The 12635-nt window shown below is 41.3% G+C and overlaps 2 protein-coding genes across 2 annotated transcripts; both read right to left on the bottom strand.

Annotated features, from left to right (window-relative positions):
- Nucleotides 1–1125: 1125 nt before the first annotated feature.
- Nucleotides 1126–7851, bottom strand: cndp2 (carnosine dipeptidase 2). The gene is made up of 12 exons (XM_057827175.1): nucleotides 7623–7851; nucleotides 6901–6985; nucleotides 6641–6784; nucleotides 6422–6584; nucleotides 5671–5759; nucleotides 4333–4533; nucleotides 2616–2700; nucleotides 2361–2521; nucleotides 2117–2281; nucleotides 1575–1716; nucleotides 1362–1509; nucleotides 1126–1289 (listed from the first exon to the last, which is right to left on the bottom strand). Exons 2-12 carry the CDS (start codon nucleotides 6958–6960, stop codon nucleotides 1223–1225), a joined length of 1425 nt encoding a protein of 474 aa, XP_057683158.1. The 5' UTR covers nucleotides 6961–6985; nucleotides 7623–7851; the 3' UTR covers nucleotides 1126–1222.
- Nucleotides 7852–8187: 336 nt separating this feature from the next.
- Nucleotides 8188–11599, bottom strand: LOC130910161 (zona pellucida sperm-binding protein 1-like). The gene is made up of 11 exons (XM_057827174.1): nucleotides 11172–11599; nucleotides 11014–11111; nucleotides 10774–10948; nucleotides 10562–10684; nucleotides 10277–10446; nucleotides 10099–10196; nucleotides 9870–10018; nucleotides 9624–9798; nucleotides 9376–9511; nucleotides 8331–8405; nucleotides 8188–8261 (listed from the first exon to the last, which is right to left on the bottom strand). The coding sequence occupies exons 1-11, from the start codon at nucleotides 11548–11550 to the stop codon at nucleotides 8253–8255; spliced, it is 1587 nt and encodes a 528-aa protein (XP_057683157.1). The 5' UTR covers nucleotides 11551–11599; the 3' UTR covers nucleotides 8188–8252.
- Nucleotides 11600–12635: the final 1036 nt, after the last annotated feature.

Here is a 12635-nt window from a genome sequence, read left to right as displayed (position 1 = left end):
ATTTTTGTTCAAAAGACTTCAGCTTATGTATCGTGTAGTTATATTTTGTACACAGAAATGCCCTGTTATGAGGGTAGTAACGTAGTACAACAGAATGAAATAGATCTTGTTTGCAGTGTTGATGATTTCTGTAACTCGCCAGAAGATGGCGCCAACGCCATTTGAATGGAATCCTATATTTTCTCGCATTTACTGTTTGTATTACTGTAACCCATCCAATATAAAATAAATCGCATTTATATCAGTTTACGAAAAACAAGCAGAATATATTTGATATTATGAACAGCTTGACTGATTGGAATGGAATAATTGGAACTGGCAGCGCCAAGACAACGGGTAGATAAGGACAGAAAGATCCAGGACGCCCTCTGACCACAGAAGCCCAACGCAGGCGTCATACAGCTGACTGAGCAAGATTGACGCTGACAACTAGGTGATGGGCAAGACATCTATAAACCCACGTCTGCACCACCAAATCCCGCAATCAGCTCTTCTGGACAGTCCAGAACAAATGGCGGGACATCTTGTCTTACCACAAGGAACATCTGATACGGAGGAACCAGGGACAGAGAGGTGAATACTCAGCACTCACTGAGGATGGCAAAATCCTCGCCTCGTTGCCGTGACAACAGTAACGTCTGAAACTATCCCGCCCAACCCACAACAGAGAATAATCCAAAACAACGGCCAAACACCCCCTTTTTCCAGACCAGTCCACCTCACCAGAGCGTTTCAAAGACTGAATGTTTAATTAATCGTTGTCATTTTTCCCGGGAACCTTTTGTTGACTTGTGATATGGTGACCCTAGATCCAGTTAGCCTCCTCGCCTGGGTCTCTTTGCCGTTTTGCCTTGCAGCTTGATTGCTGTAGATCTGAATAAATTGTCAACTTGTGTATCGAAGACTTTTTCCAGCTTTCAAAATGAAGTCAGTACAATGTGTTAAAACTAAGGTGAACGTGCGGAGTTTGGCCTTTTGGCCGGGTTTCCGCCAACCCGGGTCATTGGAATTGCCCTAGTGCGGCTCCTGCGGTTTGGGTGGTGTGATTCCGGCAATCTGGCTAATAGGTCAGATTCCTTCACCTTCATAAATGGAATTTAAAAACAGAAATTCATGAGGCAGGAATACAGTAACAAAAAGTATTTTATTATTGGGCGTCAGTGAGAAATCGGTTTCCAACATCACGATAAACAGTCAGCAGCGGTCAATGGAGTAGTAACATCTACTCCAGCTGGGACACCTCGTGGAAATAAGCGCCAAGCATCTTGATCCCCTGAATATAGTTAGATCTGAAAATAAAAATAAAATGAGAAACATAATTCGCAACACTACAAAAAAAGGCTGAAAATGTGTTGATTGACCTGTTGATTTTCTCATTCTGGGAGTGTGCGCCGTCATCGGAGGAGCCGACGGGAAGAAGCATGACGTTGCGTCCTGTCGCTTCCTGGAATGTCAAGGTGACGGGGATGCTGCCGCCCTCGCGCGTCAGGTCTGGTTCCACGCCAAAGACTGACGTGCAACAGACATGGACAGTTTAATGAGAGCTTAACGTGTTGAAAATGCATTGTACGTACCCGTCTTCATGGCTTTGCGACCAGCCAAGTAGTGAGGATGGTTGAAGTCGGACACCCAGGCTTTGGCCCCGTGGCCCATGTACACGTTCAGCTTGTTGGGGCTCTGCAGTTGGGCAAACTTCTCTTTCAGATAGTCAATAACCTGAAAAAGAAAATAATCGGGGTATAAATACACATGAAACACACAACTATTGACATGTGGGGTGGTCTGGAATGTTCAATCATCACGAGTAAGTCACCAATGCCTTCAAGTGCAAAAATTTCACTGTGGGTGCAGTTTTGTTTTTTTCCAGTGAGAGGAATCTACTTCCTAAATGTGTTTTCATTAGTTCTGTTTTTAGGTTGTGCCAAACCACTGTCACATGATGACTAGCACAGACAGACTGAGAAATTCTTGTTTTGAAGGTGGAACATGTCCTGATTTCGAATGAAGGGTTGTAAATACTCGATAGATTGAGTACAAAAACAGTTAGTTGCAGCACTTTTGTGTTGAATTCAAATTGTATTGTATTTTCATTTTCTACCATTATCTGTGGACTTACCTTCTTCTCCACAACTTTGGGGTCCATGTCCGGCACCAGACGGATGGAGAATTTGCCGTTTACTTTGCGGGGGATGACAGTCTTTGCGCCCGCATCTGAGAACGCGCCCTCGATGCCATGCAGAGAAAGCGACGGGTACCTCCATCGGTGCATTAGGATTTGCTCCTGCAGGAAAAACCAAAACAATAACAGTTAACCCAATGCGTGGTGGCGTCATTTTACCCATAAGGTGGCGTCAACTCACCTTGGTGCTGTGCAGTAGTTGTCCTACGCCGACGTCTTTGCAGTACTCCTCCAAGTCGAACTCGATCTTATCATAAAGTTGCCTCTCGTCATCTGTCAGGGGAGCCACATCGTCGTACATGCCGGGAATTAAGATCCTCCCCTTCCTGTCCACCAGTGAGCCTGTTGAAGGACATACAGTTGTGGAAAATAGAGACGCTTACTACTACATTACAGGTAAACTGTTGGCTAAGAAAGAAACAGCAGCTTCACTTGCCCATAAGTGTGATGAGGTCTGTCATAGCCTCATGAACAGAGCCTCCAAAAACACCAGAGTGCAGATCTTTCTCACAGCCGTCCACCTTTAAAAGTAGCATCAGCATTATTATCCTACTGGCCTATACAGTGGTATAAAAAGGTATCTGAACCTTTTGGAATTTCTCACATTTCTGCATAAAATTACCATCAAATGTGATCTGATCTTTGTCAAAATCACACCGATGAAAAAACAGTGTCTGCTTTAACTAACCACCCAAACATTTATAGGTTTTCATATATTAATGAGGATAGTATAAAACAAGGACAGAAGTGGGAAAAAAAGTAAGTGAACCATCACATTTAATATTTTGTGTCCCCTCCTTTAGCAGCAATAACTTCAACCAGACGCTTCCTGTAGCTGCAGATCAGTCTGGCACATCAATCAGGAATAATCTTGGCCCATTCTTCTCGACAAAACTGCTGTAGTTCAGTCAGATTCCTGGGATGTCTGGCATGAATCAACGTCTTTACGTCATACCTCAGCATCTCAATGGGTTTCAAGTCTGGACTTTGACTTGGCCACTCCAGAATGTGTATTTTCTTCTTCTGAAACCATTCTGAAGTTGATTTACTTCTGTGATTTCGATCATTGTCTTGTTGCAGCATCCATTCTCTTTTTAGCTTCAACTGTCTGACAGACGGCCTCAGGTTTTCCTGCAAAACATCCTGATAAACTTTTGAATTCATTCTTCCATTAATAATTGCAAATTGGCCAGGCCCTGAGGCAGCAAAACAGCCCCAAATCATGACGCTCTCTCCACCATGCTTCACGGCGGGGAGGAGGTGTTGATAATCTGTTCCATTTTTCCTCCACACTTGACGTCCTGTGTTTCTCCTGAACAATTAAACTTTGGTTTCCTCAGTCCAAAAAATATTTTGCCAAAACTTCTGTGGAGTGTCCAAGTGCCTTTTTGCAAACATTAAACAATTTTTTTTTAGACAGCAGTGGCTTCCACCATGGAGTCCTCCCATGGACACCATTCTTGGCCATAGTTTTACATATAGTTGATGTGTGCACAGAGACATTGGACTGTGCCAATGACGTCTGTAAGTCTTTAGCAGACACTCTAGGGTTCTTTTTTTACCTCTCCGAGTATTCTGCGCTGAACTCTTGGCATCATCTTTGGTGGACGGCCACTCCTTGAGAGAGAAGCAACAGTGCTCTCTCCATTTGTAGACAACTTCTCTGCAGACTTTTAGAGATGGTTTTGTATCCTTTCCCAGCTTTATACAAATCAACAATCTTTGATCGCAGGTCTTTTGACTGAGCCATGATGCACATTAGACAATGCTTCTTATCACGACAATCCTTACTAGGTGTGTGTTTTATAGTGGGCAGGGTAGCTTTAAACCACTCATCAGTGATTGGCCACACACCTGATTTAAATTGTTTGGTCAAAATTGGTTTCAATTGTTCTTTAAGTCACCTTAGGCAGAGGGTTCACTTATTTCCCCACCCCCTTCTGTCATTGTTTGCATGCTATCCTAATTAAAATATGAAAACCTATAAATGTTTGGGTAGTTTTAGTTATAGTAGACACTGTTTTTACATCTGTGTGATTTTAACAAAGATCAGATCACATTTGATGGTGAATTTATGCAGAAATGTGAGAAATTCCAAAAGGTTCAGATACTTTTTCATCCCATTGTAAGTCTCAAAAAGTTATTATGTGCACCTCAATGAAGAAATAGCAGATTCCTCTCAGACCATAAGTGATGCAGGGTTTTGTCTTCCCCAACCAGTAGTTGTCAGAGATGCACACGTAGTCCACATCCTTGAAGAAGCTGTCCTTACGCGCAAAGACCAGTTCGTCCAGGCCCTCTGATCCTGATTCCTCCATGCCCTCAAAGCAGAACTTGATGTTGATGGGAAGCTCCTGCCATGGAAGCAAGGAACCATGTGATGAGAGTGGGTTTAAACCGAACCTCAGAATTAAAGACTAATAAGACGCAATTGTTCTCTTTTGCTAAAATATGTTATTAGAAACACATAAAATATTGCCATTGATATAAAAATCTATAATATTTAGTACATGTTTTGTCCTACGGAGGGCGCCATGTTTTAAGCGTGAAATATACGCTCGGGGTGATGACGTAGATTGTCACTATCACTCGACGAATACTACCGGGTTACTGGAATTCCTTCTACGCGGCGAGACGTCGAACACATGAGCACATCGGTTAAAAGCGGCGAGTACTTACTATAGTTGTTTATATTGAGTCTTTTATTACCTTTTCTTTGCCTCAAAATACTTTTTGCATGTGTTTCCCTTCCCTCTTATACTTTTAAGCATTGTGTTTTCTTGTGGTAGCTATAAAGCAGATTGTTGATCTGTTGACCACATGAGTGACGTAGCATATTTAAACCACCCTTATTTGATATTACTGCGTTTAAGAATTTTCTTAAGGCATCTTTAGTATGTTGTATCTGTATGCACCTAAACAAAACAAGCTGAAAGCGCACGGTAGTACTTTGGGTGTCAAATTTGCCTTTTGTCAGACTTTTCGCTGGTGTAGGACATTTTAGCAGAACACTGGTTTTGTCTACTGTCGACTCATCCCGTCTTTCCTGTTCGTTTTGCTTTTGCTGCTCGTTTTGTGAAATATCAACAGTGCTGTCATGCTCATTAATGTTTCTCTCAGGTTCAAATTGAAAGTGTTGAACAGATGACATATTTATGTCGCCAGAGTCATACTCTGGAAGCCCGGCATCGTAACCATGTGATGTCACCGCCCTGCGACATCAACAACAATGGCGAACTACTAATTAAACTAATTTTACAAATTGCATAAAAACAAAAACATCAAGAGTGGTTTCAATGTCAAGTTATTTTAACTCATAATTCCATTTATCTTTTAAGAACTACAAGTGTTTCTATCTGTGGATCCCTTTAATAATTAAGTGACTGAAAAGAGAAGCCATTTTGCACAGAGACCTTTGAACGGTCACCCTTCTGAAATGATCACCACGCAAGTCAGCCAAAGGCATGTGACAATTATTGATGATAATTCACCTGCTGGATCTTCTGGTAGGCCTCTATGACGTTAAACCAAGCCAACACTGGACCTTTGTCATCTGTGGAGCCTCTTCCATAAAGCTTTCCTGAAAAAAAGAAGGAAAAAAATCAAGCTTTTTCACTGTAAAGCACTCAAAAGCAGTTTCTTGAAAAAAAAGCTGAGCAGGGAAGATAAAAAAACAACAGCAAGGGGAAGTGGACATGTTTTTTTTCTGTCAGCTGACTCCCAAATGTTGGAGGGTAACATTCCACAGTGTACAATCATGTTTATCGTAATACAAGAAAATGAGACTGAATATTTAACTCATTCACTGCCACTGATGACAATAAGAAAACCAATCATGTTTGAATGGGAGTAGTGACCAAAAATCAGCTCATAAATTAATTATGTGCAGCAGTTTTCAAAGGGGCTTCAATGTCAATGCTTGAACAATAATTAATATAAGGCAAGATAATGACACAGTCTGCCTAGATCTACTTTGCTAGTGGTGAGATAAGATGTGATGACTTGGAAAAGGACTTTGGAAATGGGAGTTAAGTGTAACAACATCAGCTGATAAAACTTGCAGGGCAGACATTTTGTGACAAAAAAATGACATTGGCAACACAAACAGATGTTATGAATTAATGCTATTTGACAGTTTGGCCTCAGTCTGGTGGTTAATCCTTGAGTATGTAAGTGAAAGCTTGAAAGGCAACTGTTGAAAAAGTAGTCATGCTGAAACTGAAAGCATCTCTCCTGACTCACCGTCTTTCTCCACCAGAGTGAATGGTTCCGTGTCCCATCCATCGTCGATGTTGGCAGGCTGAACATCAAGGTGGCCGTAGATGCACACCGTTTTCTTGCCTGGGTCCGATCCAAGACGTCCCAGGATTATGGGGGGCAGAGGGATCTCCTCCCCCCCTGGAAGCTGTGACAAACAAGATGTTAAAACAAGAGCCGCAAACTGCACAATCAAGTACACACCTTCTGCATGCCAACGTCCACCATCTCCACCGTGCCGCCCAGCCGCTCAATGTCTTTGGCAGCCATTTGCATCATTTTCTTGATCTCGTCACGCTTCTCCGGCCAGGCGGACACACTCTGGACACCCACCCATTCCGCCAGGCGCTGGTCAAGTGTAAGTGGATGGAAACAAGTTAGGCTGAGAAAGCTGCAGCACTAAAAACCCTCAAAATATTCTAATGTTCATAGTAATGAACAATAAACAGTTGAAGACATCTTACCTGCACGTAAAGGTCCTGATGTTCGTCCACATACTTGAAAAGAGTAGGGAGATGAGCCATTTTGTCTGGGGTGGGAGGGAATGTGCTGAGACAGAAGGGAGAAGGGTGTGAGACACCCTGCAGTCTAGTGCTGCTTTATGAGGGGGGGGGGGGGGGGGTGTGGGAACCTAACTCCACCTACTTGCTGACAAAACAGTGTGTGGTTACAGATCTGCAAGTTTATTTATATGGTGCTTTCACAAGAGCCAGAACTGTACTTCTTGTTATATTGCAGTTAAATGCAAAATTTGGCCTTTATTCTTGTAAAAAGAAAAAAAAAACTTTGGGAAAACAACCGAGCTCGTTTGAGGTGAAAAAAAACAATGCATATTTTAATGCTGGGCATGATTGTGGTACTTGGAAAGCCAATTATTATTTTACAGTATAAAGGTTGAGAATCTCTTATGCAAGCATAATTGAATTGCCACGCGGAAGCATGGTGCAATCCTGACTTGCTTTGCGTCAACATTAAGGAGTTTCACAATAGTGTACAGCACAAATAGATGCAAATTTAGGGTAATTCACACTGCATTTAAGCGTTGCATTTCCACGGACCATAATAAGAGAAAACCAAATTCCTTGAACAAATGGGCGATAAGCTAGCTGTCAGGTTCACGGTCAAAAGTAGCGGTATTTTAAGTGAACCCTGGAAAAGATAAAACTTTAAAATACGCGACACTGACCTGTTTTCCAGCAACAGAAGACAGAAAAACGTTTTCAATGTTGACTTTGCAACCCACTTTTAAATGCGTGTCACCTGTCACGTGACACACAAGACATGAAAAAATACTTCCGGGTTTTTATAATTGAATCAAATTTACCATGGAATGGACGTTAAACTATTTTGTGGACGAAAAAAAAGCTAGAAACTACATGTATATATTAGAAGAGTAATTCGCAGTAAGAGCTTAACGTGCCCGTTTTGCTTGCGATTAGTGGCGCAAAGGATTGTGGGTTACAATTTTTTAAGCGTCCCGTTATGTTTTGATATCACTTAGTACAAATCTTGCAACTGGAACACAAGTTTGTATTGCAAATAAATATTTTGAAAATTGAGAACTTTACATTGCTTCTAAGTTTTTAACAAAGGCTGGTCAAAAACTTTCCTTGTAGGCCATAAGTCATCAACTGTATGCCATTACAAAATATTACATCAAGAATTTTCACGCTATCCTGTTGTACTAAAACAAATACAAGTCATATAAATCATTTTTAATCAAGAAACAGGGAAAACAAATGCACAAATGATACATTTGGTACACATCCTTTAATATACAATAAAATGTTTTCCACTTGTATTGACAAACAGCGAGTCACTGTACCTGCAATGACAAGGAATATTAAGATATTTGGACTGACACCACAGTATTAGGCAACATTTAAAATCTCACTTTTCCATCAAAGCAGCGCTCTTCACAAATCTTTTCATCCGACCTGCAAACCTCTGCAGAGCACATGAATTGTATCTGTGGGGACAAAATGATAAATTACCAGAGGTGGGTAGTAGCAACGCATTACATGTACTGTACTTAGTTACATTTACTTGACTAACAGAAAAACCTACCCCTATTTTACGGAGCCATACTTTTTGCTTGAGTTGATTTGTGAAGAAAAACGCTACTCTTCCTCCACTGCACAAGTAGTTACATTTTTTCCTCTTTATTCTACATATTAGATTTTTTTTTGCCAGCGATGCCAAGACTCCAATTGCCAATTTCACCAAAGAGACGTCGCAACAATAATCACGACTCCTTTATACCAATCAAACGCAAGCTTGCCGTTCTATGATCATGCCAGCTTTTTCGATCACGTGGAGTCTTTAAAGCACCGTAAAAATAAAGTATTTGACCGAGTGCCATCCTCAACATAACTCCAAAGCGCGGATTTTAACCCATCTCCCAGTTTTTATTTGGCACCGATTGACCGCGGAAAACTGGAGATATGATCCATTTCATAATATGAACTATTAAGGAACTAATCATTATTCAAACTAGGAACTATTTTCCCCACCAGAGGGCACCCATGTTATTTGGACGAATAATGCTTCCTTTGTCATTTTTACTTCACCGGAATTCAATGATTTAAAAAAACAAACATTTATTTATTTATTAATTGGATTAATGCGGTTATGTAATGGGTTATTATAGTGTATCATAAAAACAGTTTATATAGATAACTGTGCTGGGAAAATACAATTTTTAAAAATCAAACAAATTAAGCAGTTACTCACAATGTTACTCATTATTTGAGTATTCTTTCCACCAAATACTTTACTCTTGAGAACATTTTCTAGATATATTTTGAGTAAAACTATTTTGAAGTAACGCTACTCTTACTTGAGTACAATTTTTAGCTCTTTACCCACCTCTAAGTTACCCATAAAAAACCATTAAGCATTTATCCAATACAAGTCCTAAAGCACTGGAAATCACTCACTTGTTCATTGAGGTAAAGCTTAGTCTTAACATCCATAAACTGAAATGCCTTGACCTCAAAATGCCTCTGATGGCGATTTTGGGGCAAGTCTGTCATTTGCAGGATGGATACATTTGGGTCATTAGGGTTGGCACACCTAGAGAGAAACACCATTTCTCATTAAATAATGTCAAGTCTTCAATAGCATATTCAGTAAGTCATTCAAAACTTAAGTTTGGTTGCCGACACCAAGTAAAATTATGGTTTACCCTTCATAAACCAAGACCAAGGCGTTCTTAGCTGAGCGAGGGTACGCCAGACAATACTTGACCAGAAGGATTGCATTGGGTTTGGGAGACAACAGTCGGAGTTCCAAATACACAGGTTTGCCCAGAATGTAACGCAAAGTTGGGACAGAAGGCAGGAAAGTAGAGAAGGTCTTATCTGTTTGAAATAAACAAATAAAGTCTCTTTATTCAAATACATATTGGAGAGTGTAATGTGAGCACATTTACCTGTAGCAATTCTCAATTCAACGCCGTATAAACCATCTGAAGGTATTGACGAGGGCAGGTCGCGACTCGGGATCTTCACCATGTAACCGACGCTGGCAAATGGTTGATGGTCGTGAGCAGCCAAACTGTAGCGACACTCCACTAAGAACCTGAAAAGGACACATTAAGAGCACGGATATAATCGTGAAATTCACATATACGTTTCGTTAGATTGTGGAATAATGAAAACCTTAATGGATCCGTTCTCGTGATGATACCATACTTGAGGTTGAGGGCTCGAACTAGAGTCTGAACTTCTGCCAGGTAGAACCTTGTCATGCCAATGTCCTGAAATTGTCAAGTTTTGTCACAATACAGAACAGAGTACAGCCATATTTTGCCATCTGTACTTGTATGAGACAACTCACATAAGTACGCGTGCCACATTCGGTTACTTTGAACTTAAAGATGGCAAAGTCAGCATTGACTACAACTGGTTTGCAGTCCGTTCCGGGAATCACCAATTCGGTGGGGTCGAGAGTTGTTGACGCATATGTGGAGCGAATGATAAAAACGAAATGGCGATCCACCGTGCATTCTGTGAGGACAATGATTTTGAAGCAATTTAAAAGGTAAAATCAATAATTTTGACGTGAATGAAAAAAAAATTGCAAAATCAAATGCGACAGCATGCAAACATAATAGGCTTTTACCATTCATTGGATAGAAGCATTTATGTGACGTAGGATCCACACAGCATCCGTCTAATTTACAATCAGGGGGCGAAATACCCTCATAGCCACATTGAATCTGCTCTCGAGGGTCCATGGCACAATCTGAAGTGAAACATGAAAACTTTAGAGTCAAGTGGGACAAAAATTAACAATGGCCCTCAATTTAAGATTAAAAAAAATCCTTAACTCACGAAGTGCTTTTGGTGGAGTTTGCGGCGGTGGCGGCGTGCGGCACTTAGATGCTGGGGCACCGGCGCGAGGTAGCGGCCCAGGTGTGGACTCCAGATTCTGATGGCAAGTCACCGTGGCGACTCGGTCCTCATCGAAATCATCCTTGTAGAGCAGCTGCAGGCTGTATCTGTCGGTCTAGAAACCTTTTTGTATTCAAGACCGTTTATTTTTGTGAAAAGGTCACAAAATGAATGGCTTACATCCTCCTCGTAGCATCCAGTGAAAGGTACAGTCAAGGTGTTCTCAAGGTGGGTCACGTTGAGACCACATTGAGAGTTGGATTGATGGTTTTGAGAGCCTGGGAAGAAATATTTGAACTTGTTTTAATGTGTTTAGTCATGACTGATGAATCACTTACCAAAAACTTGGACGTCATTGAGCTGACCAGCCGGGAGAATGATCCTAAAGCCTTTGTCATCACACGATACTTGCAGTCCACTTTGACTTGGGTCGATGGAGCTCGTCCATCCACTCAGAGAGACCTCAACAGGCTCCCCCTCCACTCCATCGTATGTCACCACAGCCCCTTTTCCAGAATCGGGGTCCGATGTTTCCATTGCCTCAGGATCAGGAAAAGCTTCTTCATCGTCGTCATATTCAGTCCTGCTACCATAGTCTTCGCCAAATTTCGTAATTTCAGGTTGCATCTCTTCAAAACGCGTTTTTTCATCTCCTTGCTGCTGTCCCAAAACCAGAAAACTCCAATTCAGGACCACCAGCAGCCAGAGGCGAGCCATGTGGACCCCAATAGGATGACAAAATAGTTATGGCAGAACCTATGAAATCTACACAGGTGGTGCTTAATTGCTCACACCTGGTGGCTTCTGGTTGGTTAAATCCCAGCCAATCAAGATGCTTGGGGGGGAATAAATCACTCCTCGTTCTAATGCACAGAATTTTAATGTTAACAATTAACATTAACAATAAGCCTAATCTTAGAGTTAGCGGGGCTATAATTGGTAGAGTTCATTTCAACAAATTCCGTGCAGTTTGTAAGTTATTTGTTAGTTTCAGGGCTCCGAAGTGGCTAAACTAGCGCGAGTCAATGGGGCCAATTTAGCATGCCGAATAAAACAAAACGATACAGATCTACGAACAGATCCAACATAGTCAAATAAATTCAAAATCCAGATCATTAAACACTCATGCGGCCAAAACAATGTCACAAAAAACTGCCGTAATTCATTTTATTCTGCAGGACTATTTTTTTAGATGCGTAATACGACCACAATAGAGAGGAGTGCTTCAGCCGCTCGTGCTCACGCTGCATTCGAAGAAGTTGGGAAGTCAGACCCATCCCGCTCGGAGGGTACCAGTTGCGACCTCATAGCGTTCTAAGCGAATGTAAACAGCAAAGATGGTTGATCGCGACAAGTTGTTTTTTATTTTGGCTCTCAAAAGACATTTTGACCTCCAGCAAACCTGACTTCTTGTAAGCGATCAAATAGTGGAGACTCTGACTTCCCACTTTCCCCGAATGCAGCATCAGTCTGCTGAGTTAACTGACGGCCGGGAACATGGCGAAATGTGCATTTAAAGGCTGTGGAAACAGAAGAAATGGGCAAAGGAAAGTTTCCAGAAATTCCTTATTAAGTTCAAGGAACAATATAAACTGGTTACTTGTTGCTGGCTACGAAATAAAAAATCAGCAGTGGAAAAAAAAACTGTGATATCACTCCGCCCTGCTTTTCTGCAGAGCTTCTGGATCACAAATTCTGCTGTTCATACTGCAATTATTGACATGCAATGGTAACTTTTAATAACTTTATCCTCAAAACATAGCTAACACAATTGATTGCGTGGGTCATTAATGATTTTCATG

This window comes from Corythoichthys intestinalis, chromosome 22, assembly GCF_030265065.1.
Source record: "Corythoichthys intestinalis isolate RoL2023-P3 chromosome 22, ASM3026506v1, whole genome shotgun sequence".
Lineage (NCBI taxonomy): Eukaryota > Metazoa > Chordata > Actinopteri > Syngnathiformes > Syngnathidae > Corythoichthys > Corythoichthys intestinalis.
This window is presented reverse-complemented; position numbering and strand designations above follow the sequence as displayed.

Coding starts and splice junctions, on each gene's coding strand:
- cndp2 (XM_057827175.1), bottom strand. CDS start 6,960: ATGGCTCATCTCCCTACTCTTTTCAAGTATGTGGACGAACATCAGGAC. Junction 2,701..4,332: donor TCTGCTATTTCTTCATTGAG/GTGCACATAATA, acceptor CTACTTTTAAAG/GTGGACGGCTGTGAGAAAGA. Junction 1,717..2,116: donor CCAAAGTTGTGGAGAAGAAG/GTAAGTCCACAG, acceptor TTTCTTTTTCAG/GTTATTGACTATCTGAAAGA.
- LOC130910161 (XM_057827174.1), bottom strand. CDS start 11,550: ATGGCTCGCCTCTGGCTGCTGGTGGTCCTGAATTGGAGTTTTCTGGTT. Junction 10,019..10,098: donor ACGAGAACGGATCCATTAAG/GTTTTCATTATT, acceptor TGTCCTTTTCAG/GTTCTTAGTGGAGTGTCGCT. Junction 8,406..9,375: donor AGCTTTACCTCAATGAACAA/GTGAGTGATTTC, acceptor TTGTCCCCACAG/ATACAATTCATGTGCTCTGC.